General features: G+C 44.1%; 1 protein-coding gene across 1 annotated transcript; it reads right to left on the reverse strand.

Annotated features, from left to right (window-relative positions):
* Positions 1 to 1,695: 1,695 nt before the first annotated feature.
* On the reverse strand, positions 1,696 to 26,927 carry IBA57 (iron-sulfur cluster assembly factor IBA57). The gene is made up of 3 exons (XM_072652898.1): positions 25,881 to 26,927; positions 6,957 to 7,303; positions 1,696 to 2,764 (listed from the first exon to the last, which is right to left on the reverse strand). Exons 1-3 carry the CDS (start codon positions 26,222 to 26,224, stop codon positions 2,373 to 2,375), a joined length of 1,083 nt encoding a protein of 360 aa, XP_072508999.1. The 5' UTR covers positions 26,225 to 26,927; the 3' UTR covers positions 1,696 to 2,372.
* Between the last annotated feature and the right edge of the window lie 875 nt (positions 26,928 to 27,802).

Raw genomic sequence — 27,802 nt, forward strand, 5'->3', positions numbered from 1 at the left:
GTACATATACATACACATGTACACGCCATCTAAGTGGCAATTTTAACAACCACTATTTCGAATCATTTTTTGGTGCAGTTACCGTCCCATATATCTGTAGGACTGTCTCAGTGATCATGACATCAAGGTCACTCAAAGTGAGAATGTGATAAGGCCTTGGCCTAAAATGGTCAGGGTCGCACAGTGCATCCTGGCCCATCTCCAGTCGTCCTGATGACTATCTGGTCACTGGACCCAGATGGCTCAGGAGGAGAAAGTGAGGCTGGGGACCTTGCACAGCCCTCCCTCACTCAAATCAAAGTCAACTGCAAGTCATATCATCATCTTGATGTCATGGTCCTCTTGGAGAATGATAGACAAACATAATATATATTTAAATTTAAACACCCATACCTAAATAAAAAATCAATTAAATCCAAAGTCTAATGTAGCTATTCTCAAACTGCTGAGGAAGAGTCCATCCTCCCCAGAGCACAGCCCACTCTAGAACTCAGGACTGCTCTGCTGCTGGAGCCAATGAAAGTTCACCATTAAGTGACCAGTTGGCTTTGTGGTCCAGGTGATGGAAATTCCATTTCACCTGGGGCAGAGGAGGAATAATGGAATCCATTTGTAAGCTGCTCATTTTTCTGGATCATTTCTGAGCAGGAAGCAGTGAGAGTTTCCAAAGTGCTGACTGAGCCAAAGTTTTTGGCAAGAAACAATCAGGAAGGAACTTTTAAGTGCCGTTGGATTTTCTTGTGAAGGACAGTGGACTAATGGTTAAGAAACACAAATAGCCTCCTTATCATAAAAGTTAAACTTTAAGAGGAAGATGAATTAACCTTTTTGAAGCATGTGTGCTTTCATTCATGTGTGATCTGCATATGTGTGAGTGCATGTGTATATGTATGTGTATCTGTGTGCTTCTGCCACCCACTGAGAAACTCAAGGTTGCTAACCTAGGAACAGATAAAACTACAGAGAGCTGGTTGGCCTTGACCTGGATCAAACACATTGTCTCATGACGACCGCGAAGTTGTCAACAGAAAGAAAAGGAAAAAAAGTTTCCTAGCAAACTCCAAGCCTGGCAAATCATCCGGAAACCTTTAGTCGTCTCAGAGAGATGATCTCAGGAAAGCTGCTACCCACCAGCTGAGGAATACTGGGAAGTGACTTTGGGAGGGTTTTTTCTGTACAGCTTCCCCAGAGAGAGAACGAGCACATTGTCTGAGGACTTTTCTGATAGGATTCAGGAGCTCTGTCTGATGACTGGATCTGAACCTTATTTTCAATGTCACAAGATCTTCAGAGCTAGAGCAGGGGTTCTTAACCTGGGGTCTATAAATATCTTACAAATATTTTGATAACTCTTATGTCTGAATATTTGACTTTATGCAGTTAAAACATTTTGAAGAGATAACAGGTTTTGCCAGACTAACAAAAAGCTTTAGAACTCCTGCTGTGGAGCTAGAAAGAAGTATGGATCATTTTACAAAAAAGGAAACTGAGGCCTAGAGAGAAGAGACATGCCCAAGGTCGAGAATGGTAAAGAACAAAGGCTGGATTCAAGTCTCTCAGACTCTCTTTTGAGTCAAGAATATCAAAAAGTCCACGATAAGTAGCTGTAGAACATATAAAAGAAACCTCAAAGTCAGGGACTTGGCTAAGAAGATCAAAACAGCTTGGAGGCACAGCAAAGATATGGGGACTAGATACTAGAACAGAGTGGTTTTTATTTGTTTTTGTTCAAAACAAGGGTATTTTTCAGGACAGTATTAACACAAAATTCAAATGCTAGTCAAAGACTATCTAACAATTCAGTTTTACCCAACCCCCTGGTACATGGCTTGGTAACTTGGCTGAGTCCCTTGGAAGTCAAAGGACTCACCTGAGAAAGTAAGAGTTCCTCAGCCTCTGCATCAATAAAACTAAAACCTTTGGGAAAGCTAGAATTCAGAGGAAGCATCAGTAGTGTGACATTCCCTGAACTTGGATTCCTTATATTTTAGCTAAAACCCTCTGCTTTATTCTCTCTGATTATACTGATTTTGCCACAGGACCCATAGTTACTCTGGTAGCAGATTCAGGTGGACTTTGTTGACTTGGTCTTCTCTTGTCTCAGGCCTCAGCTCTCCTGTCCCCCAAGCAAACATTACCCTTTTGTCTTCCCTGGGAGATTCCAGACTAGCCGATCTTGTCCTGGGAGGAGCCCCACACTGTGTTCTGTCTGCTTTGTGGGCTTATAATATCTCTAGTGATAGCGGCTGCAAAAAGACAACCCCATCCCCAGATACACTCACCCTCCCCACCACCAGCATCGAGAGGGTACACACAGAGCATACACACAAATGTGCCGAAGAAAGCTGATCAGCACGAGCTGGGGATTGGGATTATTTGTTAGCTTTGGGCCACCAGTCTGGCACAGATGGAATGATGTTCACTTGGTGACCTTGGGAGGTCTTGATGTAAAGGGGCATCTTGATTTTCTCTGATCGGAGCAAAGCAATGCCCACGTCATCCTCTCCTGCCCGGTACTTCCCAGCCTGCTTTCCTGACTCGGTGAGAACAGTGGCCCCTGCAGAGATACCTTCAGCTAAGATGGGGGCTGAAAACCTAATAGGGAAAAGGCGTTTTCTAATGACTCCCATGTGTTGAGTCCGAGCAGTCAACTCCTGTCCAATGTAGCAGCCTTTAGTGAAGCTAACCCCATTCATGAAGGTCAGGTTGGACTCCAAGGGCAAGGCCACGCCAGGTGGTAGATCTTTGATACCTTCAGGAATTCCTATTGAGGCAGAAGAAGGGAAAGCAAAGTCACATGACAAACCCATTTCTTTAAGTTCTAGGAACAACCCTCCTGCTCTGTACCACAGCTGGTACCTTTATTCCATACAGCTGGAAGAGGCTGCTCCAAGATCCCAAACAAGTAATAATGAAATTTCCATCACCAGCATTCTTTCCACTCTGCCATGTTGCCTTTGATCAAAATGAAATCAAAGTGGAAAAATAACTCCTTCCAAGGTCTGCTGTTGGAGCAGTGGCTCCAACAGGGTTAAGAAATTCCAGCCTTAGAGTTTAGGGCCCTTTTAGACAATGGTGCATGCCCAAAAGGAGGGACTGTGAACCGAAAAATCTGAAGCCTTCCTGCCTCCTTGAGAGCATCAGGTGTAGCACAAGTGTCAGAGTCAGAAGACCAGAACTTGAATCCTAGCTTATCACCTACTAGCTACATTACCCAGGGTAAGTCATTTCCTCATTTCTGCCTTGGTTTCCTCATCTGTGTAATGGAGATAATGAGCCATCCTGAGGACTTCACAGAGCTGTGAAAAAAGTCGTTGGTGAGCCATGAAGTGCTAGAGAAGTGTGAGTTACTATTTGAGATTTTGAAAAAGAGTTGTCTAGGACAGAAATGTCAGACTCAAGACCTGCTCAAAGCATGGCCTGCCACACTCCCAAGTGTGGCCTGAAGCAGATGAATTTGGGGAATATTTAACAAAACAAATAAAAATGTAACACAATATGGATGTTATTTTGTGGTTTTCTGAGTCAATAGGGAGCCTGCAGGGATGTGTTTCTATTTAAATAGACACCGCTGGTCTAGGATATCGTCCCTACTTGGGAAAAGCACATACTATTCAGGGAGACAAGACATTTTATACGTATACATGTATATATGCAAATACATAGTTTGTGTATATATGCATATTTGTGAAATTATTAGCAAACAAGACTGTTCAGGAAGATGAATGTTAATCAAGAACTGACTCTAATTTTAAGTATTCATGAATAACTATGTTACAAACTGTACATACATCCCAGCAGTGATTAGTGCAACCCTCAGAAAAGTTGTGTATTTTCAAATTCACACTCACTATTTGCAGTTCTAACTACATAAAATATGGTAACTGGTTCCAGTCCAGTGGAAATATGCAGTGCTAATTCACATAACGCAACCACTTCAGGGGATTCACAATTTACAGCAATCATCACCTAGCTATATGTATAAATAATTCATTATTTCATGACCCCCTTTGAGGTTCTCTTGGCAAAGATACTAGAATGGTTTGCCATTTTCTTCTCCAGCTCACTTTACAGATGATGAAACTGAGGCAAACAGGATTAAGTGACCTGCCCAGGGTGACAAAGCTAGTAAGTGACTGAGGTCAAATTTGAACTCAGGTCTTCCTGACTCCAGACCCAGCATTCCATCCACTGTGTCACCTAGCTGCCTCAAATACAACTTACATTAAGTTAATCTGACATACAAGTGACCACAGCATCTCAGCACTCTGGGGAACCTCAAAGGGTCTCATTTACTATGGCTTTACAAGAATCTTCTTTAGGATACTACTAACAAGTGGTCCTCTAACCTCTCTTTCAAATCCCCCCATGAAAGGGAAGCCCATCTGTCCCCAGACAACCATCCATCTCTTAGACAATTCTCTTTAGAAAGTTTCTCCTCACAAGTAGTTTAAATCTGCCTCAGGCAACTTCCAGCTAGTTCTGCCCTCTTAGACTAAGCAGAACAAATCCTTTCAAACACTGTAAGACAGCTATCATGGCCCCTTAATGTGTTCTCTTCTCCAGGCTAAAGATGCAAGTTAATATGCACAATCGTTCTGTGTCCTTAGTGTCCGGCCTGTGGCCAAGCATGCACCTGGGGACTTGAGAGGAGGAAATAGATGCTTTATCTGAATACATCACTCTAATTAGCCATGCCATAGACAAAGGTATTTCAGACAGGGAAGGGGAAAGGAGTTTCTGGTCCTCCCCTCTACTGGCAGGGAAGATTGGCCACTGTTGAGCCTTCATCTCAGACAGCTTTTTGTGTGGAGCTTGAGATCTGGAAGATGTGGCCTACTTTTAAGAGTGCAGTTCCTCTGCCAGTCCAAGCTGGCTCTCAGGAGCAGGTAGATCTGCTGGAGGGATAGCACTCTCAGTGGGACCGAAGGAGTAAACAGAGGTGAAGGGGTTTTGCAAACTATCAAGTGTTACACATCATCGTTATTGCTAACATGTATATAATAAGGTTTACAGAATGCTTTATAAATATTATCTCCTTCGATCCTCTCAACAATCCTGTGAGGTTGGGGCTATCACTGTTATCCTCATTCTACCTGTGAGGGTCGTAAGGTTAAGTGCTTGCTTAGGGTGACAGGAAGTGAGGCAGAATTTGAACTCAGGTTTTTCTGACCAAGTCCAGTTCTCCATCCACAATACTAACTGCCCAGAATAATCATTAATGGGCTTCCAAAGGAAGTATCAGGAGCTGTCAAGAGCTCAGGCTGTGAAGGTGTTGGTTGAAAAGAGACAGCAAAAGCAGCAGCTGGGTGTCCCTCATGCAGGACGGTGAGCTCCCCATCTCTTCCAGCACACACACACACACACACACACACATATATATGTATATTATATACATATGTCACGGAGTGGGAGAGGCTGGAGGGTGGCCTGGGTCCTGTGGGTCCTGCAGAAGAGAAGGACTGAACACAGCATGGGCTCACAGAGTGGCCCGACACTGACAGTGGGGGTGGCAGGGTTAGCCGGCACAAGGTACAGTTCACGACCTACCTGCCAGCCTGCCAGTGCCCAAAACAAGAGAAGGAGGAACATCAGCTTTGGTCCAGTACACCTTAGGGGGTATAATCTAGTTACATGGAGTCTGAGAATAAGAACGTCTGGCCTTGGTCAGAAATGAGCTCTCCACAGATGTCTAGATATTCAGGCAGCAAATAACGTGTTGTCAGCGCACTGGCCTACAGAGACCTGTTTTAGGATCCTGTCTCCAAGAAGGCCCTGGGTCTGAAAGAGAGGCCCATTGCAGGGGTGGGGCACTACTCTTGGAAGGCCTCAGGGGTCCTCCTCAGTGTTGGCATTTTGTAATTCAAAATTAGATGATTTCCATTTCATTACAGTTAAGGTTTATACACTAGCCTTAAACCTTCATCACAGTATCTGTTGCTATGAAGACTCTTACTGGAAAAAAGTCCACTCGGCTGCTGCACCTATCCAAGTACCTTAGTTTTTTAAGATCACAGAAACTGATTTTATAGCTGGAAGGGACCTGAGAAGTCACAGATGAGAAAACAAGCCCAGAGAAGGAAGTGACTTGCCCAAAGACACAGGTAATGAGTGAATGGCAGAGATGAGGCTCAAACCCAAGTCTTCTGACTCCAAGTCCCAAGTTCTCCCCACTACATGCCCAGACCACCCAACTTTTCAAGGCAGCTTCTAGAATGGCACCAACAGATGTTTTGTGAACTGCTCAGGAACAGGTGCATCCATCTTGTGTCTATAGAACTCCCCCTATGATGCCCTTTCTTAATGATAATAGGAGCTCCCATTTCTTTAGGGTGGGGCTTTATGGCTGTGGTGGTTGTTTTGGTAATACAACTATGAGGGAGATGGGATGAAGAAAATTATTCCCATTTTACAAATGAGGACAGCGAAGCTCACAGAATGGGGAGATGAGAAGCTGGGACTATACCACACCAGCTCTCATTTATCCAACTCCTTTATTTTCCTGTTTTCCCTTGATTACTGTTGACTGAGAAGTGCAAAATAGCATGTATCTTTGGCAACTGAGTAAAAACTCAGGAAGCCAGGGTCACGGTGTTAGGGGTGGAAACGCAGAACCCAGAATGGGCCTTTAGAAACACCATCATGATTAACATTATTGTTATTATTATTTAACCATCTGGTTGGTTCAGGGGTTCCTGACTTGGGGGGAGGGGGTCCGTGACTTTGTTTTATAAAATATTTTGATAACTGTATTTCAATATAACAGGTTTCCTTTGTAACTTTCTATATTTAAAAATGTTTTTCTGGGGATTGCTAGGCTTTATGGGACTTCCCAAAGTCCCTGACACCAAAAAGGTTAAGAGTCCCTGGCCTGAGTGACCCCCAAGCTACTTCAGGTCAAGGTTCAACTCTCCATTCCTCATCCTCCTCCCGCCCAGCAGGGGGCGCTCATTTACCTTTTTGGTACCTGTGTTTATGATACTCCTTAACGCTTCGAATGTGGGTAGTCGGAACTGCGTTCTGGGCCATGTCTTCCTTCCGGATGATTAACCTCCAGCCCATGCATGCTGCTCTGGGATCTGGGGTAAGAACCACAGGTTTGACACCTTTCTCTAACGAGGGCATTGCCAGGCCCTCAGTTGCAGCGTGTGGGAGGACAGCCCAGAGAGACAGATCAGGACACAGGCTGATGGTGACTTTCCTTCGGATCTTATAGAGTTTTAGGTGGTTTTGAAAAGCACCAGACACTGAGCTGTCAAACTCCACGAGAAAATTTGGCTCTTCTTCTTGGCTTTCATGGAGTCTGGAAGAAAAGAGAAATCAGGTTTTGAGCAAGGTGAGGAAAAAACAATCTAACTTCAATTCAAGGATTCAGCAAGTGTATATTAAGCAGCTGTTATTGTGTGCAAGACACGATGTTTGGTGAAGATACAAAGATGAAAAACAAACAAAGAAAAAAGACTCTCCCTGCCTTCAAGGGCGATCTAGTGGGGAATAAAATGGTGTGAGCATGATAAAAGTACTATCCAGACAAAGTACAAACAGAAATCTGGAACAGATGCATTTTCTGCTGAGGGTGCAATCAGGGAAGGCTTCAGATAAGAACAAAACCTATATAGAGTGAATCAGAGAGGTCTGGCTTTGCCGTTAGGCATCTATGATCTGAGACACATATGAATGGTGATCGATCGATTTGATTTGATCTATCTATCTAATAGGAAATGATCAATAAAGCATACAACCAACCCATCCTCATGCCAGTCAGTACTATGTGGTTTGGAACAGTGTCTCCAGCAAGGGGAATGGGTTGTACTAAGCTATCTACGACTGGTCTTTTTAACCAACCACATGTCTAGAAGATGAAGTCAGGAGGTCAGCCTGTGGACTCTATAACACAATCAAACCCATGAGTAAGTAAGGTAGGCAGCCATTCAGAATATAACATGCAAGGGAGCACTTTTTAAAAATAGATTTTTGTTTTTACAAATGCACCTACTTTTAATGCCAGAAAAACAGGCTCTCCATAACCCGCTGGGATTGATTTTTGCCCTAAGTAAAGTCACATGCATTATGGTGAGGACTCAAAGGCCTCTGTAGACAATAACATATAAGGAATGTAATTCTCAGATTTTGCCTGGGCTATACAAATGCCTCTGCCTGGGGGAAGAACTAGGGGTATGGTTTGTAGCCTGGATCAGGGTTATGGTGTGAGGCCAGATAAGAATTTCTCATCTCTAACCCATTGGACAAACTCAGCTCACTTTTCTGTGGGAAATAGTGGCAGTGGTTGGCAGCTGTCCACAACTGGAACTCATGCAGAGGATGGGGAGAGATGGAGGCAAACAGAGGTGAGTCACAAATACCAAGGCTTGAGAGGACAAGAGCACGGAAATCACAATGAGCAAATCAGACTGAGAAATAACCTTCTTACGTAAGCCCCAGACATGCTTTCATGGTCATACAGTTGGGCTTTTTGGATTCTTCTTTGACTTTAAATAACTTCGTATGTAAGGAGGATTTTGTTATTCCTTTAGAGTTTAGTTTCTCAGGATCCATGGCCATGGGAATGTCTAGTTTCCAGGTGTTTGTATTAACTCCCAGAATAGCTCCCAGGATTCTAGATAGTAGTTCTTAGAATCATAGTGACAGATAGTCCTACTGAGGCTGCACCATGAGATATGGGAGTGGCATAATATTTACTATGCTTGCGCAGAATGACAATATTCCTGAAGTTAACCTGAGAGTTTAACGTTGGCGAGATGCCTTCTTTGTCTGTTGCTCTATAAAAGCAAGTAAGCATTGGTCAGTGAGTGGGGGAAAAGTCACAGGAAACCCATAGCTGGAGTCTGTGTTTGCCTGAACTGGCCCCCATTGAGGCTTGGGGGACTTAAAGGAGTGCACAAGTGTGCTAGTCTCGACTGACATCATGGAGATGTAGGGGTAGCTGCCTCCCCTTCTCGCCAGCCCCTGTGAGAAGGGTGATTACAGAATGCTATAGAAGCTCGTTCTCCTGAGAAGAGTAGACTAGAATAAAGCTGATTATAAACCCCTCCGAAGCTGACTGCCTATCTGACCAGATCAAGAGTGAACCTGTTGGAGGTTTGGAGACTTAAAATTCAAGTGCCTCCTGTGTGTTATCTGTGAAATAACTTGTTGACTGATCTTAGACTCCAGGTGTCCCTTTGGATCCCCGAATTTCTAGAACTTAACCATGTCTCTAGCCTGAGACTCCTTACCTACTGTCTTGTAAAAACTGACCACATTACACTAAACAAGAGACTTCTTTCTTCCTGTCCTTTCTCCCCCTTCCCTCCCCACTCACTACTACTGGTCTAGACAGCCTCAACTAGACCAGGCTGTCCAGAAAGTACTGCAGCCTATTTTAATGTGAATGAGCTTGTACACCCCCTGCAAGGTTCCCTGAACTTATTACTGTTGTGTTCTAACCCAACCAACCAGGCAGGCACTTATAAGTACCTAGTGTTTGCAGATCTATACGCTGAGATAAGATACAAAGTTGAGATAAGTACAATTCTCTGCCCCCAAGAAGTTTGCAGATTACTATTCTTGCTAGTGTGAAGGAAACAAAGAAAGCATTCTTTGGGTCACGTGGTACACTATACTACAATGTATAATCTAGTTACATGGAGTCTGAGGAAGGAAAGTCCTCCTGGGAGGCACAGGTAAATTGGAGTTAAGAGAATGGTTAGGAATTGAGCAGATCTAGAGAGGGAGTGAGAGCATTTCAAGTCACACAGAATAGCAAAAACAGAGGATCAAAGGCAGAAGAGGGCAGGGTGTGTTTGGGGGCAGGTAGCATTGTCAAGTTTTGCTAGAGTGTGGCAAGCATGGAGAGGATGGGGAGGGGGAAGGATGGGGGTAGATGGGGGCCTGCTTATGGAGCATCTTGGATAGCAAACAAAAGAGTTTGAACCTTCTTAGGATTTAAATGCCTTTCTGCACTGTAAAGTAAAGCACATGGTTGGTTAGAAGGTTTGTTTTGTGTGATCTGAGACACTTTATAAGCAATAAAGGATGAAAGCACACACTTCCTTTTATATTAACAATATCCTTAACACTTAGAAATGAGGTCTTCTGTAAGCCAAAATGTACAATTTTTTAATTAATAAAAAAATCTTAATAAATTTTAAAAATAAATTAATAAAAATGTTTAATAAAAAAGTTTGTTAATCAACAGAAAATGACATATAAAAAATAGCCAAGTCCAAACCAAACACGTTGGTGGCGTCTGAAAACATGTGCCTCATTCTTTACTCATAGATTATCACCTTTCTGGATGTTTCATCCCAGCTGGACACGCCAGTTGGCCAAATCTGTTGTTTGTTTCTTTTTTTTTTTATTTCTGAACTTATTTAGCAGGTGCAGGAGTAGAGCCAAGATGGCAGAGAAAAGGCAGGGACTCACCTGAGCTTTCCCCAAAACCCCTCCCCAAAAGCTTTAAATGATGCCTCACAACAAATTTTAGAGTTGTAGACCCCAGAAAAGGATGAGGAAAAATAATTTTCCAGTCCAAGACAACTTAGAAGATTGGCAGGAGAGGTCTGTTGCACCAGGGTGAGAGTGGAACATGGTCCACTACAGGCCATGCCAGTGCAGACCAGGACCAAACAAACAAGGAACGGGCCTTGCGATGACTGAATCAGTGGTAGTAGTCAGTAGCAGTTTGTGGACTTTTTTAGCCAACAGACAGCAAGAGGGGGGAGGGGTCAGACAATTGGTCAGAAGAAGATTTGCTGGCAATGGGGGCAAGAATCTGTTGCATTGCCCATACATGGATCTGGGTGACAGTCTGAGGTCTCAGCCCCAGGGCACGAAGGAACAGTAGCAAACCAGAGCTTGCGACCACAGGGAACTGGGACCCCAGTTGCAGTTTCAGGGTAGAAAAGAATGCTTCTCGTCACTCACAGATGAGAGGACAGCCCAGGAGAGTAGTAAACACACCTTTCCTTAGATCATATCACTTTGGAAAAACCTAAAACTTACAGATCCCCAGAATTTCTCTGAAAACAACTGCACAAAAAACCTGAACTTGGGATAGCACCCCCTCCACTCTGGAAGCACAGCCTCACTTTAGCATAGAATTAAAAGATAAGAAATAGGTTGGAAAAAATGAGCAAACAACAGAAAAAGATCCTGACTACAGAAAGTTACTATAGTGACAGGGAAAATCAAAACACAAACTCAAAAGAAGACAACAAAGTCAAAACTGCTATCTTCAAAGTCTCAAAAAAGAAAAATATGAATTCGTCTCAGGCCATGGAAGAGCTAAAAAGGATTCTAAAAATCAAGTAAGAGAGGTAGAAAAAAATGAGGAACAGAAATAAGAGTTATACGAAAAAAAATCATGAAAAAAAGAGTCAACAGCTTGGTAAAGGAGGAACAAAAAATGTTGAAGAAAATAATACCTTAAAAAACAGAATAGGCAAAATGGAAAAAGAGGCACAAAAATCAAATATAAAGAATACCTTGAAAAACAGAATTCACCAAATGGAAAAGAGGTACAAAAATTCTCTGAAGAAAAGAACTCTTTAAAAAGCAAAATTGGCCAGACAGAAAAGGAGGGGCAAAAAACCAGAATTGGGCAAGTAGAGACTAATGACTTTATGAAACATCAAGAAACAACAAAACAAAATCAAAAGAATGAAAAATGTGAAATATCTCACTAGAAAAACAACTGACCTGGAAAATAAATCCAGGAAAGATAATTTAAGAATTATTGGATGACCTGAATGTCACAATCAAAAAAAAGGGCCTACGCATCATTTTCCAAGAAATTATCAAGGAAAACTGCTCTGATATTCAGAACCTGAAGGCATAACAGAAATTGAAAGAATCCCCCAATCACCTCCTGAAAGAGATCCCAAAATGAAATTCTCAGGAATATGTCAAATTCCAGAACTCACAGGTCAAGGAGAAAACACTGCAAGCAGCCAAAAAGAAACAATTACAATATCATGCAGCCATACTCAGGATAACATAAGATTTAGCAGTTTCTACATTAAAGGAGAAGAGCACTTAGAATACGATAGTTCTGGAAGGCAAAAGAGCTAGAATTACAATCAAAAATCATTTACCCAACAAAACTGAGGTATAATCCTTCAGGTGAAAAAATAGATATTCAAAGAAATAAAGGACTTTCAAGCATCCCTGATGAAAAGACCAGAACTGAATAGAAAATTTGACTTTCAAATACAAGACTCAACAGAAATATAAAAAGGTAAACAGGAGAGAGAATCATAAGGGACTGGATAAGGTTAAACTGTTTACATTCCTGTATGGGAAAATGATACTTGTAACTCCTAAAAACCTTCTCATCATTAGGGCAGTTAGAAGGAGTATACATAGACAGAGGGCAAGGGTGGGAGTTGAATATGATGGGATGAATCTTTTAAAAAAATAAAAATAAAGAGTAAGAAAGAGGAATGCACTGGGAGAAGAAAGAAGGGAGAGGTAGAATGGGGTAAATTATCTCACAGAAAAGAGGCATAAAAGAGCTTTTAAGTGGAGGGCAACATGGAGGATTGTCTGGAAGAGTATATGAACCTTACTATCATCATCAGAATTGGTTCAAAGAAGGAATAACATACACACTCAGTTGGGTATAGAAATCTATTTTACCATATAGGAAAGTAGGAGGGGAAGGGGATAAAGTGAGGGGGGACGTATAGAGGTGGGTAGATAGATAGAGGTAAAAGAAACAAAACACTTTTGAGAATGGACAGGATAGAAGAAAGCGAGAGTAGGATAAACAAAGGAAAACAGGATTAGGGGAAATATATAGTTAGTAACCATAACTGAAAAAAATTTTACACCATTTCTCTGATAAAGACCTCATTTCTCAAATATATAGAGAACTGAATCAAATTTATAGAAATAAAGGCCATTCCTCAATTGATAAATGGCCAAAGGATATGAACAGGCAGTTTTCAGATGAAGAAATCAATGCTATCTCTAGTCATATGAAAAAAAAATGCTTTAAATCACCATAGATTTGAGAAATGCAAATTAAAACAACTCTGAGCTACCAACCTACTCCTATCAGATTGGTTAATATGACAGAAAAGGAAAAAAACAAATGTTGGCGGGGATATGGGAAAACTGAGCCACTAATACACTGTTAGTGAAGTTTTATACCGATTCAATCACTCTGGGGAGTAATTTGGAACTAAGCCCAAAGGGACGCACGTCCTTTGACTAAGCAATACTGCTATCAGGTCTGCAACCCAAAGATAAAAAAGAAAGAAAGAAAAAGGACCTATGTGTTCAAAAATATTTAGAGCTGCTCTTTTTGTGGTGGCAAAGAACTGGAAATCAAGGGGATGCCCATCACCTGGGGAATGGCTGAATAAATCATGGTAGAGGGTTGTGATGGAATACTGTTGTGCTCTAAGAAATGATGAGCAGGAGGCTCTCAGAAAAGCCTAGAAAGACTTCCACGATCTGATGCAAAGTGAAATTACCAACATGTACACCACAATGGCAATGCTGCGGGATGTTCAACTGGAAATGATTAGCTCTGCTCAGCAACATAATGATCCGAGATCGTTCCGAAGGACTTAAGATGGAAAACATTCTTCATCTTCAGAGAAAGAATGCAGATCGAAGCAGACTTTTTTCTACTTTCTTTACTATTCTTGTTGGGGTTGGGTTTTTTTTTATCTATGTTTCCTTTCACAACATAACTAATATGGAAATATGTTTTATATAATGGCACAGGGATAACCTATATCAAATGGCTTGCATTCTCAGTAAGGGAGGGTGGGAAGAAGGGGGAGAGAGAGAATTTGGAATTCAAAATTTTTTTTTAAATTAATGTTTAAATAGTTTTTACATGTAATTGGGGAAAATAAAATATGAAATTCTGAATTTAAACACTGAAAAAAGAGTATTTCCATATACACAGAAGAACACAAGAGGATTGTATATGAAACCATGAGTCTCCATTTCATACCACTTATTTTTCCAAAAAAAGTGTATAAATTCCACATATCATATACAAAATTACGTACTTTTTTCTAAACTTATCCCCAAACACTTCCTCCTCTATGTTTGTATATATACCCTTCTGATGTACCCCAGTTATGAGGAATTGCAAGTTCTACCCCCACTTTGCAACGTTAAATTTAGTGCTAGATAAAATGGTCACCATTATCGCTATAATCTATCACATCTCCACTATTATGGCTGCTATTCTTATGGCTCAGACTAGTAAGTTGTTATTACATTCCATGCCACAATTTCCTCCCTTCTCAGCTTGCTGCCACAGCCACTGATAATTTCCGGGGAGGAAGCATAATGTGGTATGGCCTTAGGCTGCAGCTCCAAAATACAAGGCCAAATGATGCACAGGAGGTCAGACTGTGGATCTGCCACTGGGTGGCACTGGTGCCCAGAATGCCTGCCACCTGGGTGCCACTTGGACTAACAGCAGACAGAAGGGACCATCAGCAGCTCTCTGGTTCTAAACAGGAAGCCACTCCATGACACCCCCAACAAGGGGTCATCCAGCCTTTGCTTAAAGACCTCCAGGGCAGGGAAGTCCACGGCCTGCCCCTTCTACTCTGGGACATCACTATCAGTCAGGAAGTCTTTGATTATATTAAGCATCTTTGGCACTCTGGACCAAGCAGAACAAGTCTGTTCCTCCTTTTCCATGTGACAGCCCTTTGAAGAGCTGAAGAAAACTACCCTTCCTGCCCACCTCCACCCCCTCTACCAAGTCTTCTCTTCTTCCATCTAAAATGACCAATTCCCTCAACTGATCCTCCTCCATTATCATCTTAGACCTTTGCCAGTCTGGGTGTGTTCCTCTATATACTCCATAGCTTTTTAACGTCCTCCCTAAAACCCAGAGATGAATCCAATAACTGGCTAAGTGACCTTTGAAACTGGCCTCAGTTTCCCCACATGTAAAATGAGAATGTTGGACAGATAATAAAGTTCCTTCCAAGTCCAGACATTCTGCAGTTCTAGATTATAATCCCTTCCTCCAAAATACCCTCCAGTCTATACAAGTTAACCACCCCATGACCCATAATTCTTGTCTCAAAGGTCCTCACACCTTCTCTGTCCATAAACTCCTAGCCATTGAGGCTCCATCTCCAAAAGGAAGCTCCCTCACTGATCAGCCTGGCCTAACGAGCATCTACATAGCACTCTAAGCTTTACAAAGTATTTCTCTACAACGAGCCTGTGAATCATATGATATGTAATCTTTGTTACAGATGAGTAAACTGAGGCCCAGGGTGACCCAGGGTCATCTCTGGACTCCAACTCACAGAATCACAAAAGCTCAGAGTTGGAAGGGACCTCAGAGGACTCCAACGATGATCTAATTCCAATACAATACCTAACAATCCCCCTCTACAATAAATCAAGCTGGATATGCAGCTTTTGCTTGAAGGTCTCTAGTGAGAAAGGCAAACCACCAGCTCTCAATGCAGTCCATTTCACTTCTGTATAGCACTCAAAGTCAGGCAGCATTTCCTTAATTGAGCTGAAATCTGCCTCAACAAAATTCTGCCCATTGCTCCTACTTTTCCCCCACTGGGGCTGAGAAAAGCAAGTCTAGTCCTTCTTGACATGGCAATACTTCAGATACTTGAAGACAACATTCATATCTCCCACACCAATGAATGGTTATATTCTATTCTTGTACTTACAAAAATGATTTTTTTAGCCTAAGTGTAAAACCTTACATTTAAATGTTAAAATCTTAGATCTAGTCCAATGTTATACAAGCCTTAGTTTTTTTTAATCCTGATTTTTTTATTTAGTTGTTTCAGTCATGCCCAACTCTTCATGACCCCATTTGAGGTTTTCTTGGCTGAGATACTGGAGTGGTTCCATTTCCTTCTTTAGCTCCTTTTATAGTTGAGAAAACTGAGGCAAACAAGGTTAAGCGATCTGCCCAGAGACCCACAGCTAGCTAGCATCTGAGGCCAGATTTGAACTCAGGAAGATGAATCTTTCTGACTTTAGATTCAGCACTCTTATCCACTGTGCTACCTAGCTGCCCCAATACATTATCCTGACACATTCATTTAACATGTTAGAGGGCCTTCTCAACTTTGTGTCCTTAGAAAACTTAAGAAACAGGCCATCTAGGTTTTTATCCAGTAACTTTTAAAATACTAAAATGCATAGGATAGATCCCTGGGGCACTCTGCTGGAGACTTCCATATCAAACCACTGTTCTAGCCATTCAACCAATAGGAAACTACATAACTGGACTGTCATTTAAGCCATATTTATACTTCTTTTCAATAAGAACATCAAATCCTTTACATAATGTTACACTAAAATCTTGGTAACCTTTATATATTGCAGTTCCTTGATCTTTATTTAATGAGTTCCTCAGGCCGGGCCAGGCAGGACCTGCTAGTGCTTGAGGAAGCCATCATGATCAATATTTTTTCTGGATATTCATCAGTCATCACTTTCAAAACATATCCAAGAAATTTTCCAGGAATCCAAGTCATGTTTGTTCACCCAAAGTTTGCAGGCTATACTCTTCCTAATTTTGAAAAATGCAGCATTTTTTACTCTCCTGGTCCTGTGGCACATCTGTTCTTCATGGTCTTTCAAAAATCACTGAATGAGACTTGGCAATCATCTGCCCCTCTCTACGGTGCCCTGGAATGTAGCACATCTGGCCTCATGACTTGAACAGCAGTTCAAATGAGTGTCTTACCCCCTTGGGGCTTCATTTCTGTTTTATCCTTTCCAGTTCATAGACTATTCAGCACACAAAGTGGAAGCAAAAGAGAAGGTGAGCAGTCTTGCATCATCTACACTCTACATTATCCCTGGGTCATCAAAAAATTCAACACAATTGTCATCAGTGCCTTTCTGTAGGCCACAGAGCAGGCCTCTCTGCAGGCCTTTCTCTCTGCAGGCTGCAGCACAGGCCTCTCTGACTTTTCCCTTTCCTCAGACGTGGCTTTTCAAAAAAAACACCACCTTTTGCTGTTGTTATCCTTTCCTTGCCAACCTCAGCACATCCTCTATTACCTCAACTTGTTTCCGTTGTCTGCACACACCTTTCAGAAATCTAAGTGGATTAAGGAGGTCCTTGTGAGTCTGTCAGCCTCTCTAGATACCTTCCCCTTTCCTCCTCATGTTGGCCTTTCTCTGGGCTTCCCCACTAGACCATGCTGTTTCTCCTACAGCAGCTATCTGGAATTCACATTTTAAGCACAGAGTGAAGGAAATTTAGGTGCATGCTGAGGGTTGTCTCTAGGTATTGGAAGGGCTTTCTTCAAAGCCTTTGTAGACACTTATAAACTAATCAAGGAAATAAGAAATTCTCAACTATTGGTTATGATGTAATACGTGCATCTGAGAGATCTAAGGAGGGGAAGGAGGAGATCATTAATAGCTTGGGGAAAACAGAGAGGTAGCACCTAAACTGAACCTTAAAGGAAGGCAAGGATTTCAACTGGCAGAGGTGGTGACGGAAACTGGCCACTCCAGGGACAGGAGGCGGAATGTGACAGAGAGGGGCAGGAGGAGAGCCAGAGATGACCATGAGCCTGGCTAGGCTGGAATGGAAGAAGTAAAGAGGAGTTATATGTGACAAGGCTGGAAAAAATACCGTTTACGGCCTTTCCGACAGACGGTTGTTCTGACTACATAATCACTTCTAATGTTAGAGAAGTTGTCATGACAGTGCAATAAAAGACCGATGTATTTTTAAGTCGGAATTTCCAAGTTTGGATCCCTGCTCTGACAACATGACAGATTTGCAAGGGTAGAGAACCTAAGGCCTTGAGGCCAAATGTGGCCCTCTAGGTCCTCATGTGAGGCTCTGACTAAGCCCAAACTTCACAGAACAAATCCCCTTAATAAAAGGATTTATTTTGTAAAACGTGGACTCAGTCCAAAGGACTCACCCAAGGACCTAGAAAACCACGTGTGGCCTTCAGACTGCAAGTTACCCACCCCTGGATGAGGCTAAAGTCTATAATGAGTTACTCTCTATGGTTCTCACAGCTCATTTTTAGAAAGTTCTGCCTTGGGAGGCCTCCACATCAAACCACTGGTCCCACCATTCAATCTCTACAATCAGGGAGGAGTTCTCTATGTATTGGTTGATAGATTGATTATTCAAGTGTAACTAACTAGCTGAGCCTTAAGAGCCAATTTCAACTTTCCCTAGAGGAAAAGGGGTAAAGAAAAACTGAAGTAGCAAGGCTAATTGCCACAAAATAAGTCTGTATCAAGGATCTGGTTTAAACAAACAAACATCCTCCTAACCTTGGTTACAAAGCAACCCGCTTCTCCTGGCCACAGCTGGAGAACTGACTTTAGGGATCACAAATGGAGACCATGGGAGGAAATGTGAATGGTGCCAAGTAACCCAATCATATTTCACTGAGGAAGACCTATGGCTCCTACCCCCACATCCTTCCCATTCATCCCCTCTCTGCTTTCAATGCAATGACTTGTCCACACAGACATCATACTTGTGGGGACTATTCCAATAGCCTCCGTACTGGTCTCCCTGCCTTCTCATGCTGCTCAAATCATCCTGCTAACACAATTACGACCCTGTTACTTCTCTTCTCAAACTGCATGGATTCCATTGTCTAGCAAATAAAGTATAAACTCCTGATCCTGGCATTTAAGGCTCCCCTCAATCTGGTTCTATTGTACCTTTCTGGCGAATTTCAAACTGTTCCCTTTCACAAGCTTTCCATTCCAGTCCACTCTCTGTCTGCTGTTCTCATCCATTCCAGCTTCTCCTAGCTCTACACCTGCCCTCTAATACCTCTGCTTTTAAAGCCCAGTGTTTTCTTCTTCCTTCTTCACTACCTTCCTGCATCACTACCCGTACCCATCAACTTGCCTTCCCTTGTAACAAACAGGCTCTATAGTTAAACAAAATCAATCTGTGCAGCAACTACACCTGAAAATACCCTCTCCTCCATGGAGCTTTACTCCCTTCCCTTTCTTAAAAAGAAAATGCTTCTCTCCCCTCTGCCTATGCAACCTTCCCTGTTCTCTGTGGCCAGCTCCAACCTATCTCCTCTGTTTACACCTTATCCTCGACAAGCCCAGCCCTCCAATGGGGCTCTGAGTCTCTTCTCTGAGTCACCAGAGTGTTCTCTGCCTGGGCCTGGGTACACAGATGAAGAAGACTGATCACTTCCTTTAAGTATGTGAAGAATTGTCATGTGTTGGAGGGATCACACCTGCTCTGCTTGGTCACTGAGGCTGGATCAAGGAACAACAGGTGAAAGAGCTACCAGCTTGATAGGAAGAAAGCTTCCTACCACTGGCAGCCCCTCTCCTCGCACTTTTCTCACTCTCCCTTAAAGCCTGATTCTTTGTGCACGTGTTGCTCTTTCCCTCATTAAATTAGAAGCTCCTTGAGAGCAAGGTCTATGTCACAGCCATCACTGTCACCCCAGGACCCCCACGCTTGGTGTGGCACAATAGTCACCCCTGGAGAACACCTGTGTGAAGAGACGCCGAAGCAAAATGGAGGAACCAGGAGACCAACTTGTACAATGACTGTAACAACACAAAGGAAAAAGGCCATGCAAGACTTCAGATCTCCAACTGGTGCGACATCCAATCACAGCTCCACAAGACTGATGGGGAAGCATGCTTCTTACCCCTTGGCACAGAGGTGATGATGAGAGGGGCAGGAGGAGGTATCTGCAGACGTAGCCGACACTACGTGCTTTTGCTCACCCCTACAGTACTGGTTTGTCACAAGGGAAGGCAAGCTGACAGGCAGTGACAGCCATGCACAAGGAAGAAGTAAAAACAACTTCAAACATCTAAAAATTACAGAGGAGAAGAGGAGGACGTTTGGAATGGGGCACCGACTGGCACAGCAGTTTGGTTACTACTTGGATAAACATAACATACATTTTTAAAGGACAGACTGTGTGCGTGGCAGAGATCTCTGCATGTTCCTCATGCACTGAGATGTTCATGTTCGTCAGGTTCATAATAAAAAAAGAAAATGTAAAAGAAGAAAAAAATCCCTTGAATGACAGGGCAAGAACAATAAAATGCACAATATACACAATAATAAAGGTCAAATTTTTTTCCAGTGAGAATGAGAAAAAAAAGATCCTTTACTGGGGCTTGAAAAAGTATTGAGCAGGGGTTGGCCTGGACAATAAGCAGTTTTTTTATAAAAGTAAAAAATAAAGCCTACCCCCCAATCCTCCACCATATACGTCAGGCCCCCTGTTCCAGGAAGCCTTCCCTGACAGCTCCAGTCCATCCTGGTGTTTCCTTTTTCTGGCTGCTCACAGTACCTACTCTACAACTGGCTCTAGGCTGTCTTTGAGTCAGTCCTGGATCAGGCAGTCTTTCACTTTTTTCTCCAACGTCTGTCTGTGAATTCCTTCTCTCCAAAAATTACAACAATATTAACAGTGACGACAGAACTCATTTCTACAGCCCTCGGACCTTTACAAGGTGCTTTCCTTGAAAATGACCCTGTAAGGTCTGATTGTGTAAGCAAGTCCAGTTCCATTTAACAGATGATGTAACTGGTCCAGATGGCACAGCTACACGAGAAGAACCCAGGTCTCCTGAATGCACATTCAGTGCTCTTTCTGCTTCACCAAAGTGGCCTACAATTGTAGTGTCAGTCTGGCCTCACCCTCTCTACCCCCACCCCTGCCCTAGCACAGTTCTGAGTTGGATAAAAAAACTGCTTAAACTGAATCTGAAGGCACAAGAAGGCCCTGTAAAGGATGATGCCCATGCAAGCCAACAGAGCTAGGGCCAAGCTTGGGCCTTGGCTGTGCCAGGCTGATAAACCGTTAGGGAGGAGCTGCTCCACACAACAACAGATAAAGGCTGCCCTCTTGCATGTGGTGTTTTCCCTAAAGAACATAAACGTGCAGGGGCTGTTTCCTTGCCTCGGCTGCTACGGCAGTGCCTGAGACAAAACAGGCCCTTCATAAAGGCATGACTGCTAAACTCCTGAACTCTGTTAATGCGTGGCCTTCCCCAACATTGAGGGCTGGGGATACAGGCTCAGAAATGAAACTGACAACCACTGAGGGACTTAAAATTGGGGGGTAAGAGGGGAAGTGGAGGATGGCCCAATGATGATAATAATGCTTGTACAAACTAATGAGCAGGATGACACTGGGAAATCCCAAACACTTGGGGAATATAAAATAAAGGGGGTTGACAAGATAATCTCCAAGGTCCAAACCCAAATCCTGAGACCCTTGGGGCAGCTCTGTGGTGAAGTGGATAGAGCACTAGGCTTGGGATCAGGAAGACTAAATCTTCAGTCTTTCAAAACAGTTCTCAGGGGGTGGAGCCAAGATGGCGGAGTAGAAAGACGCACATACACATAGCTCTGAACCCACAACCCATAGAATGGCTACAGGGAAGTAACTCACGGCGAATTCCGCACCCAGAGGCCACGGAACATTGGAGCGAGGGAGATTTCTGTTCCAGAGAGACCTGCAAACCTCTCGCGGGGGGTCCTTCGCGCTGCGGACTGGGCGCCGGGACTGGGAGCTGAGTGCAGCCCTGCCGCGGCCGCGGCACCGAGAGGAAAAGATCCGAGCAGGCTTCACAGACAGGATCTCCAGCGGCCACGCAGGTCCCTCCACCCACAGGTGACAGGGGTGGGTGAGAGAGTCTCTTTGGCGGGTCGAGAGGGGAGTGGGGTGCCCCCATAATACAGCCCCCCCCCCCCCCCCCCCCCCCCCCCGGGAGGTAGAAGCTGAGAGGTGGCTGCAGACAGGGGCTCCCCAAGCGGGCGGGAGCCTGAATCCATTGTGGAAGGTCTGTGCATAAACCCCCTGAGGGAACTGAGCCTGAGAGGTGGCCCTGCCCCGATCTCAGCACCAGATCATAATCTCATACTGAATAGCAGCCCTGCCCCCGCCAAAAGCCCTGAGGCTGGAAGCAGCATTTGAATCTCAGACCACAAACACTGGCTGGGAGGATCAGGAGGTGAGGTGGGTGTGAGGAAAATATTCAGAGGTCAAGTCACTGGCTGGGAAAATGCCCAGAAAAGGGAAAAGAAATAAGACTATAGAAGGTTACTTTCTTGGCGAACAGGCATTTCCTCCCTTCCTTTCTGATGAGGAAGAACAATGCTTACCATCAGGCAAAGACACAGAAATCAAGGCTTCTGTGTCCCAGCCCACCCAATGGGCTCAGGCCATGGAAGAGCTCAAAAAGAATTTTGAAAATCAAGTTAGAGAGGTGGAGGAAAAGCTGGGAAGAGAAATGAGAGACATGAAGTCAAAGCATGAACAGCAGATCAGCTCCCTGCTAAGGGAGACCCAAAAAAATGTTGAAGAAATTAACACCTTGAAAACTAGCCTAACTCAATTGGCAAAAGAGGTTCAAAAAGCCAATGAGGAGAAGAATGCTTTCAAAAGCAGAATTAGCCAAATGGAAAAGGAGATTCAAAAGCTCACTGAAGAAAATAGTTCTTTCAAAATTAGAATGGCACAGATGGAGGCTAATGACTTTATGCAAAACCAAGAAATCACAGAACAAAGAGAGAAGAATGGAAAAATGGAAGATAATGTGAAATATCTCATTGGAAAAACAACAGACCTGGAAAATAGATCCAGGAGAGACAATTTAAAAATTATGGGACTACCTGAAAGCCATGATCAAAAGAAGAGCCTAGACATCATCTTTCATGAAATTATCAAGGAAAACTGCCCTGAGATTCTAGAACCAGAGGGCAAAATAAATATTCAAGGAATCCACAGAACACCGCCTGAAAGAGATCCAAAAAGAGAAACTCCTAGGAACATTGTGGCCAAATTCCAGAGTTCCCAGGTCAAGGAGAAAATACTGCAGGCAGCTAGAAAGAAACAATTCAAGTATTGTGGAAATACAATCAGGATAACACAAGATCTAGCAGCCTCTACATTAAGGGATCGAAGGGCATGGAACAGTATATTCCAGAAGTCAAAGGAACTAGGACTAAAACCAAGAATCACCTACCCAGCAAAACTGACTATAATACTTCAGGGGAAAAAATGGTCTTTCAATGAAATAGAGGATTTTCAAGTATTCTTGATGAAAAGACCAGAGCTGAAAAGAAAATTTGACTTTCAAACACAAGAATGAAGAGAACCATGAAAAGGTGAACAGCAAAGTGAAGTCATAAGGGACTTACTAAAGCTGAACTGTTTACATTCCTACATGGAAAGACAATATTTGTAACTCTTGAAACATTTCAGTATCTGGGTACTGGGTGGGATTACACATGCACACACGCTCACATACATAGAGACAGAGTGCACAGAGTGAATTGAATAGGATGGGATCATATCTTTAAAACAAGATGAAATCAAGCAGTGAGAGAGAAATATATTGGGAGGAGAAAGGGAGAAATTGAATGGGGCAGGTTATCTCTCATAAAAGAGGCAAGTAAAAGACTCATTAGTGGAGGGATAAAGAGGGGAGGTGAGAGAAAAACATGAAGTCTACTCTCATCACATTCCACTAAAGAAAAGAATAAAGTGCACACTCATTTTGGTAGGAAAACCTATCTCACAATACAGGAAAGTGGGGGATAAGGGGACAAGCAGGGTGGGGGGGATGATAGAAGGGAGGGCATGAGGAGGAGAGTGCAATTCGAGGTCGACACTCATGGGGAGGGATAGGATCAAAAGAGAATAGAAGTAATGGGGGACAGGATAGGATGGAGGGAAATATAGTTAGTCCTATACAACACAACTATTATGGCAGTCATTTGCAAAACTACACAGATTTGGCCTATATTGAATTGCTTGCCTTCCAAAGGGAAGGGGTGGGGAGGGAGGGAGGAAGAGAAGTTGGAACTCAAAGTGTTAGGATCAACTGTTGAGTAATGTTCTTGCCACCAGGAAATAAGAAAAACAGGTAAAGGGGTATAGAAAGCTATCTGCCCCTACAGGACAAAAGAGAAGATGGAGACAAGGGCAGTGAGGGATGATAGAAGAGAGAGCAAATTGGTCATAGGGGCAATTAGAATGCTTGGTGTTTGGGGGGGGAGGGGATAAAAGGGGAGAAAATTTGTAACCCAAAATTTTGTGAAAATGAATGTTAAAAGTTAAATAAATAAATGTAATAATAATAAAAAAATAAATAAATAAATAAATAAAAAAAACAAAACAGTTCTCAGGCACTTCCTAGCTGTATGACCCTGGGTAAGTCGCTTAACCCTGTTTGCCTCCGTTTCCTCATCCATAAAATGAGCTGGAGAAGAAAATGGCCAACCATTCCAGCATCTTTACCAAGAAAAACCCAAAATGGGGTCACCGAGAGCCAGCAATGACTGAAAATTGACTGAACAACAGGAGGGAGAATGGCAGGTGCAAAGGAGAGACCCAGATGAGTGGTCCTAGGTAGACTATACAAAGAGGTAATTCTCAGCTGGGGAGATCAGGGATGAAAAGGAAAACTGGAACAGACACAGGGGGTGACTTAGCTGCTGACTATGGAGAGGAGGGTACAAGAAGGGACAGGGGAACAGTGAGTCTGGCTGGAAATGTGACCAGTACGTAGAAAAGAACTTAACAGACATCTGCTGAATGACTGACCAGCTAAAAATCTATCATGGTTCCTCAAAACCTACCCAAAGTCAGGCAGACCTGAGTTCAAATCCATCCTCAGACACTGATCAGCTGGGTGACTCCGAGCAAGTTATTCTGCCTCAGTGTCCTCATCTATAAAACAGAAATAATAACAGCCTCTACTCTATAAAGTTGTGAGGATGAAATGCTGTTTGTAAAGGGCTCACCACAGTACCTGCTTAATAAATGCTTGTTTCCCACTGACTTTCTAAAAATGAAGGGGTTGCATATTTCTAAGATACTATGGCTTACCAACATCCTAGGAACATGATTACAATGTAACAAAACATAACATGCAAAACTTCAAAAGGCTATTGAGATCACTGCTACAATGTTACTATTATAGTTATGAATCTTGAGTAAGGTATTTAACCTGGGACTCGGTTTCTTGATCTGAAAAAAATGGGGATAAGAATCCTTGATCCCGATAGGATTCTTACGAGTTTTGGGATAATATACGTAAAACTACAACGTAATACACAGATGTCTATAGCTCGTATTAGGATGATTTTTACAATGCTGCAGGCAGTGGTGGGGAGTCTTCCTGGCAGGGTCTCTAGGGGTGACACTAGCCATGCTGGCCCCAGGTCATTTCCCCTCTCAGTTCTTCATCTTTAAACTGGGGACAGGAATACTTAGGGATAGAGAATGTCATTAGGCAGACCCTGAGCAAGTCGCTTAACCCTTGTTTGCCTCAGTTTCCTCATCTGTAAAATGGGGATAACGATAGCACCCACCTCACAGCGTTGTTGCGAGGATCAAATCAGATAATTGTCCAGCGTTTATAAGCTGTAGGCAAATACTAGCTATTAGTATTATGGATTACGATTATTTATTTAATTTAATTTTTAATTTTGGGGGGTTTTTTCGGATTACTTATCATTAGGGATGTGCACTTGTGCTTTCACTGACATGGCAAACTCACTTCACCAACGCAGGTGATTGAAACAGTCTAGGAGGGAAGTCGAGAAGTTAAGTAACCTACCCAGGGTCACGTGAACTCGAGGGTTTCAGCCTCTAAGGGAAGCTCGCTAAGAAAAGTCACGACCTCTCTCAATAACGAGGGTGACATTCCTTATTGAGCAGGTTTGTAAAGTCAAATAAAATGTGTGACGCCCTAAATGTCAACGATTACTATACTGATATTAAAGGGCACCAATAATTCTTCCTTTCCTCTGTCCCCCCACCACCCACGTAGAAGGGCTTGATACAGTAATTTTTCCCCCCTCCCAGTCTTACGAGTGGTTTTGCCCATTCTCCTACCCGCCAATCCCATCGCACCTATAGAGGATGACGTCATAAAGCGTCCGGCCCTGGACGTTGAGGAAGTGAGCGTAGTGCGCGCGCGCCGGGGCCGACTCAGGAAACGACGCCCCGCCCCCAGGACCCGGTCGCGGCAGCTCATTGGTCAGCAGCCCCAGAAGGAAAGGCTCCGCATCGGGTCCGTGCACGCGCAGGGCGTCGCGATCGCGCAGCGGGAAGTACAACCAACGGCCGCTGCCTTCTCCGTCGCCGCCGCCGCCGCCGAGGCTCAGGCAGCGCCTCAGTCCCGCGCCAAACGGCAGCCCCCATACGGGATTGAAGAGGCCTGGGCCCGCCCAGCGGAGCAGGGCCGCCGCAGCCATCTTGAAGAGTAATGCCGTGCCCTTTGCGGGAGGAGGAGAAGGCCCCAGCACCCTTCCCCCACACCGCCTTGTCCTGCCCACCTGCCCAGGGTGTCCAATGAGGGGCGGGGAGGAGCGGTGTCGTTCCGGCAGTCAATTCACCCACCAGCCAATCGCGTAAGCCGGTCCGCCGTGTACGCTCGGGGCCCTGGGGCTGTGCGGGATGAGGCCGGGCGGCCGTGAAGAAGCGTGCAGTCTCCTCCTGGAAGGCCTCCGGGACCGCCGCGGCCGAGGCCGAGCAGGGCCCGTTCTTATTTACGTCCCCGGGGATGGACTGAGACGAAAGCAGGCAGGAGAGGGGCGGGGCCGGGTGACCAACGTCTGATTAAATTAACTACGTCCTGCCGGCGGGGGGAGGGGCCCCGGATCGCGGCCTGGAAGGGCTTCGGGCCCCGCCTCCTTCCCCTCCCCCCGCCTCCGTCTGGACCGGCCGCCGGTCTCTGGGCCACCCGCAGCTCCGGGGCCGTGACCCGCCGCGGCGGTCCGGGACGTGTCCGCCATCGGACTGGCGGGCGGCGACTCTCAGGTCCACTCGGGGTGCGGGTCAGTGGAGAGAGAAGGAACGAGGGTCAGCTTTCATTCTGAATTCCGAACCCTGGTGGGGGTTTAGGGTTTCCCCAAGTGTAAAAGCAAATCACCAGAGGACTGAATTGTGAAGCCGCGCCCTTCTCTGCCTCGTGGCTTATAATGTGTGTCTGTGTGTGCATATACACACATGTATACATGTACACATGTATGCACATACATGTATATGTTTTATGTGAGAGAGAAATATCCTCTGTCCCTTTGATCACCGTCCAAACGGACTCTTCCAGGTAAGTGTCCATCTCACTCCCACCCCCAGGAAACTGAGGGCAGAGACAGGGTTTTTTAAAAAATTAGTCTTGTAGCCTTGGCCCAAGTGCGGAGCCTCTCAGCCCCAAATAAGTTTTACTTTAATTGACCTTCCAGCCCTTTTTACCACTCAGTGGGGTCTTTTGAGTTCCTTTTTTGAGCCTCCGGTGGCCCAGTCAATGAGAGTGCAGAACATGAAGTCAAGGAGACCCAAGTGTGATCGGGTGCTGGCTGTCTGACCCTGGCAGTGACATAACTGACATGACTGGCTCTTATCTGTTGAGTTACTCTTTTACCCCGGTATCTATAAAAACGCGGTTCTTACCCTGCAGTCTGGGCCGAGGCCCTGGGTGAGCTGTTGTTGCTTCAGACCCCGAGCCTCCACTTTGTTCTGCTTCACTGGGTTGCTGCTGACTTCGCACTGGTCAGCTTCTATATCCTGGAAATTATTTTGACTTGTAACTGTCAGGGCCGGTGTTCTTTTGTCATCCTTGGTTCTCTAGGGCTTCTCCTAAGAGATCAGGACTTTTTGCTGCCATTTAAATTTCAGAGTCATGCAGCCTTCTAGAACAGTGATCTCCAGTGAAGGAAATCTGGAACCTCCTGGGGAGCCAAGGACGGATCCCTAGGAACCTATGACCAGCTAACCCACGTGAATGTGGGAAGATGGGTCATATCCCACCCTCCCAGTAATAACTGTGCTTC

Source organism: Notamacropus eugenii, chromosome 1 (genome assembly GCF_028372415.1).
Source record: "Notamacropus eugenii isolate mMacEug1 chromosome 1, mMacEug1.pri_v2, whole genome shotgun sequence".
Classification (NCBI taxonomy): domain Eukaryota; kingdom Metazoa; phylum Chordata; class Mammalia; order Diprotodontia; family Macropodidae; genus Notamacropus; species Notamacropus eugenii.